Source organism: Exophiala viscosa (genome assembly GCF_022695815.1).
Source record: "Exophiala viscosa unplaced genomic scaffold EDD37scaffold_6, whole genome shotgun sequence".
NCBI lineage: Eukaryota > Fungi > Ascomycota > Eurotiomycetes > Chaetothyriales > Herpotrichiellaceae > Exophiala > Exophiala viscosa.
In genome coordinates this window covers 1,006,232-1,023,671 of record NW_026944358.1, presented here as the reverse complement: position 1 = coordinate 1,023,671, position 17,440 = coordinate 1,006,232, and the positions used below count along the sequence as shown (strand labels likewise).

General features: G+C 51.3%; 8 protein-coding genes across 8 annotated transcripts; 3 read left to right on the top strand and 5 right to left on the bottom strand.

Moving 5' to 3' along the window:
- Positions 1–42: 42 nt before the first annotated feature.
- Positions 43–1,835, bottom strand: EDD37DRAFT_439377 (uncharacterized protein). The gene is made up of 2 exons (XM_062812734.1): positions 1,184–1,835; positions 43–1,128 (listed from the first exon to the last, which is right to left on the bottom strand). The coding sequence occupies exons 1-2, from the start codon at positions 1,593–1,595 to the stop codon at positions 149–151; spliced, it is 1,392 nt and encodes a 463-aa protein (XP_062669651.1). The 5' UTR covers positions 1,596–1,835; the 3' UTR covers positions 43–148.
- Positions 1,836–3,317, bottom strand: EDD37DRAFT_439376 (uncharacterized protein). Its single transcript, XM_062812733.1, has one exon. It carries the CDS (start codon positions 3,222–3,224, stop codon positions 2,076–2,078), a length of 1,149 nt encoding a protein of 382 aa, XP_062669650.1. The 5' UTR covers positions 3,225–3,317; the 3' UTR covers positions 1,836–2,075.
- Positions 3,264–6,407, bottom strand: EDD37DRAFT_632442 (uncharacterized protein). The gene has a single exon (XM_062816724.1). The coding sequence runs from the start codon at positions 6,183–6,185 to the stop codon at positions 3,546–3,548; it is 2,640 nt and encodes an 879-aa protein (XP_062669649.1). The 5' UTR covers positions 6,186–6,407; the 3' UTR covers positions 3,264–3,545.
- A 93-nt stretch (positions 6,408–6,500) lies between these two features.
- On the top strand, positions 6,501–7,834 carry EDD37DRAFT_439320 (uncharacterized protein). The gene is made up of 3 exons (XM_062812730.1): positions 6,501–6,936; positions 7,230–7,499; positions 7,546–7,834. The coding sequence occupies exons 1-3, from the start codon at positions 6,828–6,830 to the stop codon at positions 7,737–7,739; spliced, it is 573 nt and encodes a 190-aa protein (XP_062669648.1). The 5' UTR covers positions 6,501–6,827; the 3' UTR covers positions 7,740–7,834.
- A 1,829-nt stretch (positions 7,835–9,663) lies between these two features.
- Positions 9,664–10,227, top strand: EDD37DRAFT_650853 (uncharacterized protein; the record flags this gene model as incomplete). The annotated part of the gene is made up of 1 exon (XM_062818294.1): positions 9,664–10,227. The coding sequence occupies one exon, from the start codon at positions 9,664–9,666 to the stop codon at positions 10,225–10,227; it is 564 nt and encodes a 187-aa protein (XP_062669647.1).
- An 874-nt stretch (positions 10,228–11,101) lies between these two features.
- On the top strand, positions 11,102–12,250 carry EDD37DRAFT_666480 (mannan polymerase complexes MNN9 subunit; the record flags this gene model as incomplete). The annotated part of the gene is made up of 1 exon (XM_062819272.1): positions 11,102–12,250. The coding sequence occupies one exon, from the start codon at positions 11,102–11,104 to the stop codon at positions 12,248–12,250; it is 1,149 nt and encodes a 382-aa protein (XP_062669646.1).
- Positions 12,251–12,825: 575 nt separating this feature from the next.
- Positions 12,826–14,888, bottom strand: EDD37DRAFT_439238 (carboxypeptidase D). Its single transcript, XM_062812729.1, has 2 exons — positions 13,912–14,888; positions 12,826–13,831 (listed from the first exon to the last, which is right to left on the bottom strand). Exons 1-2 carry the CDS (start codon positions 14,789–14,791, stop codon positions 12,978–12,980), a joined length of 1,734 nt encoding a protein of 577 aa, XP_062669645.1. The 5' UTR covers positions 14,792–14,888; the 3' UTR covers positions 12,826–12,977.
- A 447-nt stretch (positions 14,889–15,335) lies between these two features.
- Positions 15,336–16,104, bottom strand: EDD37DRAFT_632431 (uncharacterized protein; the record flags this gene model as incomplete). The annotated part of the gene is made up of 2 exons (XM_062816723.1): positions 15,336–16,072; positions 16,096–16,104. 2 exons carry the CDS (start codon positions 16,102–16,104, stop codon positions 15,596–15,598), a joined length of 486 nt encoding a protein of 161 aa, XP_062669644.1. The 3' UTR covers positions 15,336–15,595.
- Positions 16,105–17,440: the final 1,336 nt, after the last annotated feature.

Genomic DNA, 17,440 nt, shown 5'->3' with positions numbered 1-17,440 from the left:
CATTCCAATTCCATAGGGACACTGTTGTTCCTTCCTTAGAATGATAATCATACAAAGCTCGTCCACTCAAAACAGTAGACAAGATCGTACTTCGACACAGCATACCCAGGTGTTCTTATGACCCAAAACATGGTCACCTTCTACACAGTCACTGATCAAGCTCCGGATACTGTCCCTTTTCCACGACAACAAGTTCATCGACCAGTTGTTCATGCTGAGTCCTCTTCTGGAAATCTTCAACTTTCTCGCACCCACCAGTCCATAAATCCAAAACAAATCCATCTTCCTTTCGATACCGCACGCCTGTTCGCTCTTCAGCCTTCTTCTTCAAGTTATCAACCCACGATCCAACAAGGTTGCGTTGGCGATATAGAGCTCGAACAAAATGAACCCGAGCCTTGATCTTGCGATTGGGCCCAGATTTCGGCAGCGGGTCAGTCACTGCGTAAGATGCACAAAAGAAGGAAATCTGCTTGTCCAACGGGCCAGATGGGGCGCGCGACTCATCCCAAGGGATTCTGCTGCGGTCCCGCCAGTATTGCAGCGACTCAGCACACAGCTTCTTGATCCAGTCCCTCGAACGCCCTTGGCATACTCCCCAAGATTCTGATTGCATAGCAGGTAGGCGACAGATGACGCGCATTGAATACTGGTGAATCTTCTTCATCATCTTGTCCAGAAACAGGCGGTGGTTCTCTGCGACCTCTTTAAACAGCGTGTCGTTCTGTGCCAGCTGTCGAAGAGTCATGTGCTTATTGCGTAGAGTCTGTTGCTTGGGTGGGAGATGTGCGCTCGAAGGCGACTGTGCCTCACGGGCCCCTCTCCTAGTAATCGTAGAGAGATCTGCCAGTGCGGATGTAGAGATAGGCATTATCTTGGATTTTGGACGACGTGAGATAGGGATAGGTGAAGGTGCAGGGTCTGAGATGGAGGGTGGGTCGACTTCAGGTGTAAGGCTTGGTGTGTCCAAGATGTGCGACGCAACCTCATTGGCATAAAGACTGATATTGCCGTCCACTAATTGTCCGATGGTCTTGCCAGTCCTAGCACAGATCCGGGATAATTCTGCGTCTTCACTCTCTTTCATCAGTTTGTAGACGTCCAATGCGGCTTCTGGAAGCACCGGTACTAGGGGAGAAGTCAGTTGAGCAGCGTTAAATATTGGAGCATTGGGTCGGAATACCAGTCAGCGTACCAGTCAAACTAGAAGAACCGTACAGTTTGACCATATCGTCATACTCAATGTTCGCCATAACAAAGGATGTCCATTCCACCTGCGCCACAGCACCGGGCCAATGTTTGACTTCATGCAGAGCATAAAGCTGAGTGACCTCGATCTGACTCGGCTTGCGCTGACCTTGACCTTGCAAGAAACTGAAGAAGCACCGGCCTTTGCCGAACCGAGTTTCGACAAAATGGACCAATTTCTGCAAACGGACCTCGTGGTGGTTTTGAGCGCCATCGTTACTGTGGTGAAGGAATTGCGGAACCGGGTATTTGATGACCCAATCCTTGTACCCGAAAGATTGGGGAGGATTGAGGATGGGGAGGTTGGCTGGCACAGTGGACATTGTGTACATGAGACGACCCGCCATGTTCAGATTGATTAATTGCGTCAGATCTCATTCGTGGCGAAAACGAACGCAAACCGTTTGTCGCGATAGGTCGAATGCCTTGGACAGACCGCGGTGATCGCGTGTCACGCAAACAAACGCGCCAGTGGTTGCTCGAGGTGACTGCTTGTAGTGAAGGTGAGGTGATATGGCGTGGTCACATCTCAAGGCGGCCTCAAGCCTGTTTCCAAGAAAAGTGGCACAGTGACCGCGGTAGCTCGTTAGTTTCAAGCAGATGCCCATTGTTGCCATCCCGGAGTCCTTCACACACAACGATGTAGCGTTGGCATTTGGCAGAGGGGAGGCCATCAGCTATACCGTACAGTGCTTCTGTCTTGCTGTCGAGGCATCCGCTGTTGTAAACCAGCCTGACTTCGACTTTGTGTCTTCGAGATACGCCCTATCAGGCGGTGCCACTTTTTCTGGAAACTGGTTCGTCCTCCGACCCAGCTTATAGTTTTATCAGCCGAACACGAACTTCGTCCAATTCTGCTTAAGTTGTTGAGCTCCGTGTTGTATTGACCACTCCTTGATCTCACATACTCGTCGCACAATTTCTTCGAGCAACTCATCCATTCTTTCCCCGGCACAATGCAGATCACTTTCGATCAAGATCCTGTTGTCCGGCACGCCCTTGATGACGCTCGTCACTTTCGCGGAAGATGCGTTTGAGAAATTGACCGCCGTGGAGAAAGAAAAATAGATATTAGCCGGCACAGTTGGGTTGAGAAACTGCTTGAGAGCATCCGGAGGTCCAGAGTAGGAGTGCATGCATATGCGAGGCGGAAAGGGGAGGTCCTTGTCGGTCTCGGCATCGTCCTGAGGATGAGCGTTGGGAGCGTCCGGTCTCCTTTTCCTTTCACGCTTCGATGGCCTCTCGTGCCCCTTCCACATACTCCGCATCAAGTCAAAAACGTGTCCGTGGGCCTGCACACCGTGGACGGAGACGGGTCGGCGCATCTTAGCGGCAAGTTCCAACTGAGCTCGGAGAATGATCTTCTGGTGGTCCATATCTACCCGGTAAGGTGTTAGAGGTCTACCCTCGCGGGATCCAGGTGTATACTCCTCCTCAGATCCTCCAGTCTTGTTGCCCATGTCACCAGTCGTAGCGCTTGGGCCTTCAGGTAGGCGAAAGCCACGATCCAGTCCTACTTCTCCCACCAGTGCGAAAGGAAACTCTTGAAGTCGTGCTTCGGTCTGCTTCAAGAACTCGCTGAGCGAGCGTGGAGTGGGCAGAGCGTGCAGAAAATCATCATCGTCAGGTGTCGGTACGAGGACGGAGCGATAATGCTCGACTGCCTCCGGTCGACCCTTTTGATCGCGATCGTCGTACATTTGATGTGAAAACCATGGATGCCATCCAAAGGCAGGAACCACGTATCTTGAGGTTGGATTGGAAACGTCAAGTTTGAAGTCGATTGGATACATCTTTGCAGTCTTCTCGACCATTTCCTGATCTTCTGCCCTTGTAGCCATGACCGTGAGGACTCGGGCCTTCATGTCAGCAATGTCGTTGACTGATGCCATGATATCGGTAGGATGGCAATGCGAGTCAAAGACTCCAATCTGCCACACGGCGTCATCTCCCTGCCCCTCGTCACCCATCTCCATTCACCGAGCTCAGAACACTCAGATGAAATGCAGAGAATATTGAAGGTGGAAGTCGAATGAAGAAGAATGAAGTCATATCACACTATGGCATGAAATTCGACGTCATTTGAAGACATTTAGATACAACTCAACTCTCCTGAATGGGAGCAGTATGAACTACAGGTATTCTTGCAAGTATAACCACTGACATATATGGCATTAGAGTCTTAGACTTATCTGTGGTCATGCTGATCAGTACATTGCTGCACAATGGTTCTGTATGTGACCAGAACACCGCCCAACTATAGGCATCCTCGTATCGGACATAAGATATATACATGTTCAGACAACAAACTCATCTGACGCCAGCGCCAACGTTTCATGTCCATTCAAACGAACGTCCCGATCTAAACCCCCCGAGGACGTGAGATCATCCTGGCTTTCATAGCCAGTATCGTTACTTAAGGTGCTATACCTTCTCGACGACTTCTCCATGCTGCGTTGCGGCAACGAGTCAGCTTCTTGACCGAAATCGCGTGGTAGGATTCGGACCTCTTCTCGGTCAGCAGAAGCTGAACTAGTGATGGCAGGTAGTCGCCGCAGGACGCAAGCCACGGCGGCTTTCGACAACAAGTTAGCGTTTGTGGTGTCGACATTTCTCGAACAAAAGTAAGCTACAGCTTTGTCCTCGTCACGTTCGCATTCCAAGATCTGCAGAGTTTTGGCACAATGCAAGCAATTCAAGATGTCGGTTCTGGCCGAGACCGGTGTCGAAGAATCGATGAAATAAGGGGGCTGCATCGTAGCGGCTGGGGTTGGCGATAACGCGGCCTCCATCGCTTTTGATGCACGCGGGAAACAGGCGCTTCGGAGGGTGCTGCTGAACACCGAGCTTGCCGCCAGAGCACGTAACTCGACGGCTGAACCGGGTGGGGCAAGTCTGACCGCACATGAGAGGTGTTGCTGCAGGGACTCGGGCTCCGTGTCCTGGAGGGACAATTCGACAGCCCGTGTCAGAGAATATGTGGACCTCCAAGCAGCGATCGCATCTAGAGGTGACCGGACGGCATGATCTTCCACAACCACATCCATCAATGCATTGGAAGCATTTTCCTGGGTTGGCCGGTCATACATCAAATTGTAAGCTCTTTGGCAAACCGTATCCAAGACAACATCGTCGCACGGCATTTCCAGCATTTCCGAAAGATATGTTGGCAGCCGATCGGTATGATGCAGGGGCAGATTATCGTGTGTCTCCTTGGCTCTACTCCATTGCCGGCAAGCCAGGAATTTCCCAACCCGGTTAGCCACTCTGGAAACGGCCGTGCCGAATGAGCCCACGTTCCACAAGAGAACCCGACAATGAAGTGCTTTGAGCATCAACCGCAAAGGCGTACTGGGTAGAGTGCCTGAACCAAAAATCGTTAGGACAACTCTGCTGCGGCTGACTTCGACATCCCCACCGGCCAATTGGGCATCAATGGCAATATCCCAAGCTTTGATCCGAGCCACGTCATCTTCGGCGGTACGCCCGGTCAACCAAGCGTAGGCTCGAGGTCCGAATAGGCAGCCGACAGTATACTTGAGCCACTCGGAAGTAAGGGCAAGCCATTCCGGGAAGAAGCTGTGATGAGGAAGTCGCAGCTCCTGCATGCTAGTGCTCCAAGCTCGGCGTCTGACCTCGATGGGGGATGCCGGTGCTGGGGCCTGTGAGATCGGACCAGCCTCCTCGATATCCTGCTTGAACCCAGGTTTCGAGTTGAATAGATATGAGAACACGAGGAAGGCAACAATTGTGAGTGCGACGAAGCCCTTGATCAAAGGGAAAACGCCACCCGCTTGACAAAATTGACTGAAGGCTGCCAAGTAGACTTTTGGTGACTGTAGAAATTGCCAACCGTCGAGGAGCTCGAGAGGGATGCCAAATAGACCTTTCTCTCGTGACTCTGTGCCTGTATCGCTTTCGTTGAGTCCGTCGATGATCATGAGACCTGCCAGCGAACCTAGCATTACTCGAGTTGGCCATTTCCCCTTCAACAACTTGGAACGGTTTGATGGGGTGTCATAAATATGGCCATAGTGTTCTTGTGACTGGTTCTGTCGTAGTCGTCGCCAGCTGTCTGGCAGGGAAATCAAACCCTGTGGTGGATTTGAGGAAGTTTGCTTGGAGTCTGAAGATGGAGATGTGGGATGCGAGTCAGAAGGAGTCTGCTCTATGACCGTGTCGCTGGTGAAGGCGGCAGCTCTTTGGGCGTCATGGCCACCTTGAGCAATGACTTTATCGAGAGTTTCCAGCCGTTCTTTGAGTGATTTGTTTTCTTCCTCAAGTCGCTTGGTGCGAAATTCGAGGTGTCGAATGTATTCAACAGCTTTGGTCAAAATAGAAGCTTTGTTGAGTTTATTGCTGGGAGATAGGCCGTCCAGGTCCTGCTCATCCGAGTCCTCCTTGACCGAGTCCTTAGTCTTTGACTTCTTGGTAGTACGCAAACTGGGCACGCTGTCCCGCAACTCTGCAATTTTGTCATTCAAATTTGCGCGATATCTCTTCTCGATTATGTTGTGTGGCCGTTTCTTCGCAGCTGGAGTGGGTGCGTCGTAACGAGAGTCCGTAATCGGCACATCAGAGGGCGACAACTTTCGCTTCAACATTGGCCGCTCGATGGAAGGGACTGCTTCTCGTAAGGTGTCTCCGCTCAGTCTCATCTCCATGCTAGATCGCGAATCCGGAGAACCCGAACTATGCCGGGGTGTCAATAGTTCATGTTGTGAAGGGGCGGTGAGGAGGTCGGTTTTCAGGAGGGAAAGATGAACGTCGCCGTTGGTACTCGAGGATGGAGAAATAGGAAGGTGAGAGATGTTTTCCGGGGCAATGGTCGCCCTTTCATCGACAGGACCTCTAGATGAGTTGTTGACAGAACCATTCCAGTCGAGCCATTGATCGAATTCGCGGCCAGCTGAATCGATTTCAAGTCGCGCCTCCATGGCGAGTGGTGCAAGTCTTCAACGCCACGAGAGTTGAATCTCATAGTCCTAGAAACTAGGGCTCGACTGTGGCTCGGACGATCGAGCAGTATTTGAGGAGTGCTGGTTTATAGGGTAGCCTGGATAGTGTAGAGGCGTTGATAAAGAAGTTGGACATCGAATGCGAAGTGCACCCTTCGTTTCGTGGTTCTAGCGGGCCATGGGATTGGCTGGTGACATGCAGGGACTATTCGGTAGGCAAAGACTCCGGCAGCGCTCAGCCACGAAATTACGATGGACTCGCTGTAAAGAGTACACCACATTCCTCTCTTTTCTCTTACCGATCTATGTACCTTCGTATGCCATATTCTTTCTTCATTTGCATTGGATCTCTGATGTGGCTGGTGGCCGAAGATCTAGCTGTGTTTTCCGAGAAGCGAACAGGAAGCGCTTTCTTCCGGACAACTCGCCTAGCAAGCGAGATAGATGCACTGCATGTCGCCACAGTTCTTCCAGGATACAGCTCTTCTATACAAGATAGCATACTCACTGCATACTCTTACTATCTTGCTGCGGACTTTGCTGTGCAGGCTGATGCAAATTCCATCGTATTTCATGCCAGGTCAAGCACGATCTTCCGGCTTCTTCTAGGCTGACAATGCGATGCATCCGTGGTCGTATTTTTACGATGTAGCATGTACGCTGCACCTCAGCCTAGCGATGCTGACCCTGAGGCTGAGTTTTGGCAGACGGGAAAGCACTGCTCCTGCAGGTGAGTCGACATTGTTTCTTGATGCTTACGGCAACCGCTTGGCCAGGTCTTTGTACTGTGATACCTAGTGAACGCGATGAAAAAGAGTTCGTCTGACATGAATCTTCATCGACTTTGTGCCGCAGTTAAGAGGAGCGGTGCCAGTCAGACCTAAAAAGCCTGAATGACACTGACACTGACTACCTGTTCTTCCATGCAGACAACATTGAATGCCGAGGAGATGGGCAAGACTCTGGACAGCAAGCACAGGGCAGCTATACTGTGAACCCCATCTCCATACACCGCACCCCCAGATGTCATCATCATTGGCATTCATATGCTTGTACGGAGTACGCAAACGGCTTTGTCTGCAGCGGACAAAACATCCGGCAAGCCGCACAGTCTTACGGGTCAGATCCAATACGGGGACGTACCCTTTTTCTGGTCCTCTTTTTCCCTGGATCGAGCACGGATATTCGGATACCTAGAAGAGCAGCATGATCGGCCCCTGGTCAGCTGGTTCATACTACAATATAACGACATCACTCAGGCCATTCCGCTCTGGGTCGATGACATTTACAGAGGTGAGAAGGAGGAGAAACCGGAGCTAGGCAACACTGAAAGCAGTAGTAGTGGAGAAACTTCTACTGGTGCTCCAGGTGAGGAGGTCGCCGCAAAGCCGACAGCACCATGGAAAGTGCTTGACTATGCTGCCGCTTCCCATCATGAACCTTCTCCCGCGAACACAAGTGACGTTGATACACGACTGTCGCGGCTCTGGATTGTGCTTCGTACCCGTGTGTGACTACGGGTCCCGGACTTGACCGCGAGGGTCAAGCTATATGCGAAAGCAAATGTATGAGGTGCTGGTACGTTTCTTTTTCCACACCAGTTTCCAAGGTGGATATTCCGTGGCATTCCTTCTGCTCATTTGCTGTTACAAACACAGAGTGATGTGTTGCACTTGTGCGGCCCGCTCTGACGTTCAAAGGAACTCTGCCCACAAACCCAATTTCATCGGAAGGAAGCCAAGTCGGCACCACGGCAGCCAGCAAGCAATTTGCAGTGTAATATCAAGTGGAGAGAGCACAGCTGTGAACTCCTCTTATTACAACAGTCTGCATATAGATAGCTACGCGAAGGGAGCGGTCGTAAATAAAATCGGGCCAAGTGTGCGATAGACATTTACTGCTTCTTTCGGTTGGCCATACGTCGTCCATGGACGATATGAAAATCATGGGCTCGTGAGCTGCTTGGCTATGCGAACGGCGATCCCTCGAAACGACCAGTTCGGTGCTAGGGGCGATGGCGTCTTTCAAACGCTTAGGTGGCAGGTTTGGTTCATAAAAAAATTGGGTGGATTCCGACGTTGTGACTCGGCAAGGACACAATTTACGCCCAGAACATGAAATTCAAAGAGGTTTCTGAAGAGGTTCCTTGGACTCGGTATCTTATCGAGGACAAACTCTTTTTTTCACCAGCGTATGCTACCAAGTTCTCCGTCGTCGTCAGCTCATGGAGGTTACAGTGGTTTGATACCAATTGGCCATCCATACGTGTCACCTTGGATAACTCGGCAGTGGCCCTTACGCCTTGGAGGGGTTCCTTGCTTATACTATCATGGAGTAGGGAAGATTGCGACGGATCTCCCTATCGCCAACCCCTGTTCATCGGTGAGCGGGTGTGGCGCTGCGGCAACGTCATCAAGCCTCTCCTCGCGTGGCTTTAACTGGCTTTTCAATGGTGGACGCTCCTTGGTGCCACTCCGTTTATGCCCTGCATCAAATTTTTGACGGGAAGCCCTGCGAAGAACGTTCTCGGGCGGCCCAGGAATTGGGGCTACTGAACCCTCCTACCGAGGCCTAACTACTCAAAGTACGATGACGACGACTTGCTCCCAGTAATAAAAGGTGCCATATGGTCTGGGGTTGTCCCTGTACCAGCACATGTACCCGTCGCATGTACCACGACTACTTGGACCAAGATCAACACTACTTGAAAGGGACAATCAATCCCCTTGCACAGCCATCCCTCCATTGTCTGATCCACCACCTCGGTTTGGTTCCATAACTTACTTCCATGTGCACTCCCCTCATCAATATCATTCGATGTTTCAGGATTGTGTACCATTTGTCAATCCCGGAAATCAGACGCGCTGATCAGTGACTTTCCATATCTGGCATATCAGTGACAAGTCGACCCTGCTGCTGATCTTCCGGCTCCCGGCAAGCCATCACTAATTGCCCCAAAAAGACACCCAAATTTGGCTGCCCTTCAGGAAGCAACGGAACAGCCAACGAGCAACCACCAGGACAAGAAATACAGCCTATCCGGTCTGCCGCCTATATGCAAACTCTATATCGATCATAATAATACAGAGCCTGTTTGCCCTCTCTGCCACCTTGGTTAGTCGACTCTTGCAGTATTTCAGCAGAAAGGATTACACTCTGAGCCGGCACTTCCGCTTTCAATTTCTTTCACGCCGATTGACTGATTTGTCTGTCAAAGATCAAACACTGCTGAGATATTTTATCTTCAATATATCCCAGCCGGTACACGACGATATTGCCGAAACCCCCTATCTGGCCACTGTATATCATCAGCAACATCAAACAGGAAACTCTCCAGATAACACCGACCAGCTGCCGCATGCAGACAACACCCTCGATTTGAATCAGAAAGCGTCCTTGGAGTACAATATCACCATTTACGACGTCTTCCATTCCGTCCATCTCAATGGTTCACAGAATGGGAGCCGACTCCTTCTCAGGACGTTACACACCCACCTCTCCTTTATCACCGAGGCCACCTTCCAGTCATGGTCCACTTGCGCCACAACCGTCGCGACCTCGAGCACAACATGGTCGACAAGCGTCGAGAAACCTGCACATGAATCTTCCCAGATTTCACCCCGCCAATTTCCCTCATCTCGATTCACCTGCTATGCCTTCGTCCACAGTACAGAGTCCAGCCATCACCCTCAACAGAGTCACGGCACCTGTCCTACCAGAGTCGCCCAGATTGATGCGAGAAAAACAACGCGAGTTCCTGGAACGGGCGAATTTGTCGTCCAAGATTGCCGCTTCGTCCATGGGCGTGAAGCCTGGTTCTCCTCGACTCGATCCCCTAGGCAGTCCAAAGGGTCCTGTAACACCATTGGCTTTGGATGAAGCCGGTGACTACTTCCAAGTCAAAGGGGCTGGGAAGATCTCGCCGGCAGCCAGTCCAAGGAGCCCGAGGAGTGATTGTTCCTCAGACAGAGAGAGCGTCAAGAAACAGAAAAAGGTTAGACAGACCGACGTCTATGAATGATGGAAATGGTGACCTCCGACCTTACAAAACATGACGATTTCATGACCAAGCCATTATACCTTTTATGACGACGCAACGGTTTTTCTTTGTTCTCACAGCATGGGGTTTCGAGACTACTATCTTTTCATTTCTTTTAAAAGCCACTTCAGATTCTCCAGACATGAGTCTGTTGTTCATTCGTTGCAAAGTCAACAGTGGCAGATGCTCACCTCGGTGAGATTGTTCACGGCTTGGATTCCTCATTTTCACTCTATAGCCCTGCACAGCTTACACTCCCAAGTTGCCTGGTGCGACGTTGGGGATGTTTTTCTGTCAAAATGTACTGTGACTGGACGATTTGCATAGCGATATCAGGGGTTTTCCACGCAAAAAGCGTGATGTATGAAAAAAAAGGAGACGTGTCATCGCATAGAAATGCATGACTGCTGAATAGTACTCGGGTCCCTTGTCCCACCCAAGAAATAAGATGAATACCAACCTGCAAGACTTTTCTGTTTCATAAATGCGATCTGTACCACCATATGTAAAGTGCTTTGTGAGGCACAGCATGGGTGTAGGTGACTGGATGTGGCGTAGGGAGACGGTCGGAATCAAATACGCCGGCCAACTCGATTTTGTAGGTACAGTACGGAGTAGTGGTCGTCGTAAGTCAACTGTCAACTTGTCAACCAACACCTGGTCAGTTCGAACACTGCGATCAAATCTGCGCTTACTTTACACGCTTTTTTCTTCTTTCTGAGTTGAGACGTGTGCAGTGTCGCATATGTTGATCTCCATACTCTAACACCTCTTGTTGTCATGTGCAGTCCTTGACCTCTCCTGACCATGCCAGTCAACCTCTCCAGGTGATACGTTGCCCATCAGCTGCCCGATCATGGCGGGCTACTTCGACATGCGACAGTCGCGTACCAGCAACCGGACGATAGCTCTGGGACTTCTGTTGGGCGTCGTCTTCATCTACTTCATCTACAGCATTTCCAGCACATCCATCACCTCCTCGGACCTGCGTCAGCGCCTGTCCGACGCGGCCGCAGACAATCCCCTGTCTCCTCCTACATCAGCTTTCCGCAAGCAAGCCGATTCTCTCAACTCCCATGGCGGTGTCCATCGTCCTCCACCTGTCGTCCACTACCAGCTTAACAACCTCACTGCATCACCCAATCCTGCGGCGAAGAACGAAAAAGTCCTCATCCTCACTCCACTGGCCCGTTTCTACCCCGAATACTGGGCCAACCTACTTGCCCTGAATTATCCCCACGAACACATAAGTTTGGGCTTCATCACGCCCAAAACAAAAGAAGGCAATGAGGCTACAACAGCGTTACAAGAAGCCATCAAGATCACCCAATCCGGCCCAGAAGAAGACCGCTTCCAATCCATCACCATCCTACGGCAAGACATCGAATCCCCCCTCATATCCCAAGAAGAGAAGGAAAGACATAAGATGGAAAACCAAAGAGTTCGCAGAGCAGCCATGTCTCGTGCAAGGAACAGCCTTCTATTCACAACCATTGGTCCTTCTACATCTTGGGTGCTATGGCTCGACTCGGACATTGTGGAAACTCCTCCCACGTTGATCCAAGACCTGGCTAGTCACGACAAATCTATCATTGTCCCCAACTGTTATCAACGATACCTCAAAGACGATGGAACGCCTGATGTCCGACCTTACGATTACAACTCCTGGCGAGATAGTGACACTGCACAACAGCTTGCTGCTCAAATGGGTCCTGATGATATTCTACTAGAAGGCTATGCAGAGATGCCCACCTACAGAACTCTTATGGCAATGCTGGCGAATACTGGGCCCAACGGTGATCCACGTCGACTCATGCCTTTGGATGGCGTGGGTGGAACAGCTCTTTTGGTCAAAGCAGAAGTACATAGGGATGGCGCCATGTTTCCTGCTTTCCCATTCTATCATCTCATCGAGACGGAGGGATTCGCCAAAATGGCCCGACGACTAGGCTTTGAATCCTGGGGCCTACCTGATTATCTTGTGAGCGATGCTGGACTATGGTAACCTCCGCTCGACAGTGCTAACATGTGTTGTATAGGTATATCACTATAACGAATAGAGCGTTACCTTCCTTCAAAGAACATCGTCCTTCGACAGCCAACGAGATTGATCGTTTGCCGGTGATATATCGTCTGCAAGGGCATTGAGACTTGCCCAGATCCACAAATCTCGGCTTTGGAGCGGCCGCGGATATGCACTTGTTCCAGCATTATTGCTCAGGTCTCTGGGCTGAGCTTCGTAGAGACCACCGACGATGAAGACATGGATCTGTGTCACGAGAGGTTTCAGGCGGTCAAGTAATCTTTACGAAGACGTTGAATCAGGCGAGCCGGTCACGTCTTCCACATTGCAAGTCACAGGAGATGGAATGAAGCGCACCCAGCGTACGACACAAAATCATGACATGGTTGGTTTGGGGGTTTGGTAAAATCCATATCACAGAGCATAGAGCATGGCATGGCATGGAGTTTTTGGCAGCATGTATTGGCATCGTCTCAAAGTATGTCAATGAGATACACTGGCAGCCCGGTATGTGGCAATGAATACTCGTATTGATCAAATGCTTGCTGTGGCAAGCTTATTATCATTGGCATTACTGTCATAGCGACCTGTATCTTTTCTTTTGGTGCCTTGTCGCATCCTGCTTAGCGCGTCCTGCTTCCAAGACGCTCTGTGGCGCTATGCAGCAACAGCGACGAGAAATATCTCATCTCACGACTGAAGAGACTGCTCACTTCTCATCGCTGACCAACCACCCGCGTCCCTTGACCGTCTCGAAATCCCTCTTCGTCCTCTTTTTGGTCGACGTCCCATTCTGCGGCTGCGACGTCGTCGTATTATACACCTCATCTGTATCGACGACCTCCATCTGCACCGTCGCATTGCCCTCCTGGTACGTACTCGCCTTCGGTCCAGAAGTCCTATAGCTTGCACCCACACTGGTCATTCCCGTCTCGATATCCAAACCGTGAATGGTCCGGTTCAACATCTCGAGCGCAACCAGAGGCTGGTAGAACGGCACCTCGTGACCTGACTCGTAGATGCGAACGAAAGCGAAGGTGCCGGACTGTCTGACTTGCCCGTGAACCACGCCGTCACTGCTAGAAATGTTCACAAAGCCCGCATCCGTGTAGCCCGTAGCATTCACTTCCCCTGCCACGACTTGCCCGCCGAGCCAATTGCAAATATAGTCGGCGTCGCCAAAGTACATGACCAATTTAACGCCCTGCTTGATCAGAGCTTTGAGGGCCTCGACGGTTCCGATCTCGCGGTCGTCGTCGCCAGTAGACCCAAAGGCGTTGCCAACGGGCGTTGAAGACTCCGTGAAATTGACGTACGCGCCGATCGCGGCCTGAACACTATCGGTGTTGAGATAGTCGACGTAGAACTCGGGCGGGAACGGGTCTGGGACGAGCTCACGGAAGTCATACTCGTCTCGGCCTAGGTATATGTCATACAGGTACTCGACCTCTTCGTAACAGAAGTTGTCGGCGGCGGAACAGATCTCGTTGAGGCCACTGTTGTAGCAGTCGACGGTTTGGTCGTAGCAGTTTCCGGGCCCGTAGAGATTGTTGTACCATTGATCTGTTACCCGTTAGTCACCGTCACGCAGCGATCACACTATGCATGCGCAGGGAAAGTGGTAAGTGGTAGAGGAGACTCACCTTTGACAGACTGATTCAGCGGATCATATCCGTACGTATTTCCAGGAGACACACTGAAGTTGTAGTACGACTCGTACTGGATCAAGGGATCATACCAGCCGTTGCCGATCAGTAAACCCTCCAGACTGATGTTGTGCGCACCCGAGATGTTCTTCGCATTCTGCGTCTCAAAGTACTCGGAGAAGATTGGGCCGTAGTGGCCTCCGTAACTCTCCGTAGTGAAGTATACCCCCTCTCTTGAGTACTGTGGGAACGCGCCCATGAAACCCTGCAGGGTGGCCCAGAAGTTCGGTGCGGCTGCGGGCGTCGAGTTGGCGGTCAGAGACTCGTTGAAGTACGAGTAAGTGCCGCAGTCCCAGTCGCTTGCGTAGTCTGGACATGTGTTGTTCGGCAATTCGACCATGTACCCCGAATTAGGATCGATGTAGGCGGCGACTGGAGTCGAGTAACTGAAGCCGACTTCTGTGGGTTCGTCGATAAAGAGCATGTTGGTGACGTTGTTCCACGCGTACGGGTTGCTGGAGACATTGCCGTCTTCGTCGATACGGCATGGGCCCTGCTCTTGGAACAGTCCGATCATGGAAGACGAGCCTGGCCCGCCGTTGATCCAGGTGGTCAAGGGTGCTTCCGAGGCATTGCCGCTTCGTGTCTCGAAGAACCACCAGAAGATGTGCTGGCCGGGCGCGACGTCGGCGTACCCAGAGTAACTCTTGACGTTGGGGTCGAGCTCGCAGATGCCGGTAGGCACCTCCTTGTAGCGAACATTGATGTCGGCGTAACCTTTCTTCGTGGTGAGGTTCTTAGGAGCAGTAACAAACTGTGAGAGTGCCTGCTGGCCTGCACAAGCCAGCAGAAGAGCTGTGGACAGCAGAGAAAGCATCGTGACAACAGCCCCTGCAGAAGGAAATACGACCAGACTTGAAACGCAACTTTCAGCTGCTCGCGGGGCATCCGCTCACCTTTTTGTAGTTGTACGGAAAAGCACGATGTCATGCACGCACCCACCTGAGCTTCCTTCTGTACCATTGAGCATGGATCTGCAGGCACCCAGAGTAGCTTTGAGCTTGCACGCCGATGATAACATGTCGTACCCCCGCAGCATCGGTTGTGACCGAAGAAGCATTGGATGGCGGGCGACGCGACTCCATTGATGACGGTAACTGGCATGAGCTGCCTGATATGGTAGGAGTTACAAGGAACGGTAACGCTGGGCAAGAGATAAGAAGCAGTGGAAGCTCTCCTAAGCTTCATACTAGCTACAGAAGTATGTTAGTGCCAAGGAGCACGCCCAATCCAAAGATACTTCAAGGGTCGATGCTGTGGGGAAGGGTGACATTTACAATGGGGTCGTGCATATAACGATGATGCCGGTACCTCGCCTGATAGCAAGGGCATATCAGTGGCAAGATGGTGGCCTGTTGCCCGCCTGATCTAAACCATATCGCGATCGTTGATATGCATGGGGAGCTCATCGTAGTCAGCAAGCGAAAGCAAGGAATATGAAGATAAGGCGAACTCCCAGGATATCAAGAGTGGAAATGCTGTTTTGGCCTCTAAGACAGCTCAGATGTGAAAAGCATAAACGCAAATAAGTACATCTCAAAGCTCATGAAAACCAGCATATGCTCAGAGCTTCTTCTCACCCAATTTTGGTGAGGAACTGTTCAAACCTCATGTTTTCCCTTTATTTCTTGGAAATGACAATATGCTCGTAAATGGTGTCATCTTCCTCAACGATAACCACCTCCACCAACTCTTCCTTACTGAAATCTTCCACCCAGATCTCGCGCATGACTCCAGTGAGGCCTCCAGCACCATCAAAGTCATCGTCGACCTCGTAGCTGATCTTCACAAGTCCCTTGGCCATCTGCTCTTCGTCCGATGGTATCTTCTTGATGACTGCTTTCTTCGGTTTCGTAGCAGTCTGTAGTGTAGCAGGCTTCGGCTCTTTCTTCGGTGCAGGTCGCTTGATAAGATGCTCAAGAGGGCAGACTGCGTTCTTCCAGGCGAGGCTTGTTTGCTCGTTGCGGCCACCGCAGCGAACGCAGCTTCGTCGGTGTCGCCAGAAATCCTGATGAAGAACAACCTTGAGCTCATTCTCGGGCATGCGGGCGTCAATATGGCTGCATATGTCGTCTTCTGTAGCAAAATCTTCTGGTACCTAACCAAGAAGCTTTGCCATACCGGCGACATGTGTATCCACGGCGAAGACTGGCAAATCCATGTTGAAAGCCATCACGCAGCATGCCGACTTCACTGCGATCTGAGGAAGCAAGACAAGATCGTCAAAGACAGCTTGCTTTCCACCTTGTCTGTAAATATCCCAGAGGTAGTCCATGGAAAGTAGACCGGGGACGAAGTCACTTGCCGTGGGATCATTGCCGTCGTACATGACTTCGCCAGGCTGGAGGAGAGCGACGTTCTTCGCATAGATCATGTCCAGACATCCCTTGATTTGTGGTGCTTTGAGGTTCCAAAGGCCAGCCTTTTTCAGGACTTTCTTGAGCTTGTCCACTGTCTGCACCCGCATGGCATGGTAGTTCGGCTTTGTTCCAACAACCATGATTCCATTGACCGTGTACGGGTAGGCCAGCCGCATTGTCGCCTGGGCGTCGAGCGCCATTTCATTGGTGCATGACTGTGAGATGATCACGCGGACAATGGAGTCGGCAGAGATTCCAGACCCAGCATGCATTGGCATTGATGAAGAAGGCTGGACTTCACCAGCGCTTTCGGCTAACAGGCGTTCTTGACCCATGATACTGATGACTTCGGCGAGCTGATCTGGAGTAGGCGACGCATGATGTGAAAGACGATCCTCACCAAATTCGAAACGGTAGTTGTTTGTATATGGAATCTTGCGGCGAGGACGAATGATCCGCTTCTTGGTCTTCTTGATCGTCTTGATTTTCTTAATGGAGGCATTGGTAGTTGTGTTGGCACTGATCTTGTCCATGTATCCCGGACACAGCTTCAGTGTGAGGAAACTCGCATGATCGCCTTCAGCAGCTGCTGTTGCAGCCTCGAGAAGTCTGCTGGTCGCGCCATTGTTGCCTCGCTTTCGCAGAGTTTCACGGCGACTCGGGGCACCGTCAGACATGAGTGGTATTGCGCCCAGCTGAAAGTCGTCCTCCTCCTCTTCTTTCTTGAGCTTGATGGACTTGGTCTTTGAAACCTTCAATATCTTGCTGATTGTCGCATCAGGAACCGTGTCGACATGCTTGCGTTTTCCACGACCTTTGGCCTTTACTCCAGGAGCTGGCACACCGACGTTAGTAGGCTGAACGAGCTGGACGAGGCCTGCTGCTGTACCGGAGGCGATTGTGGTGGTGACAGTGACTTGCTGGTCCGACACGTTGACGTTTGTTGTGACAACGTTGACCTGAGAGGTGGTGATCGGGACGGATGTGCCTATCGAGGTGTCATTGACTTCATCAATGCTTGCATCACCAATCATTGTCGTGTCGTAATTTGGACCAGTCGCTGGGACAGCATTGTCCATGCATGCCTTGTCGATGGCTGCAAGCTT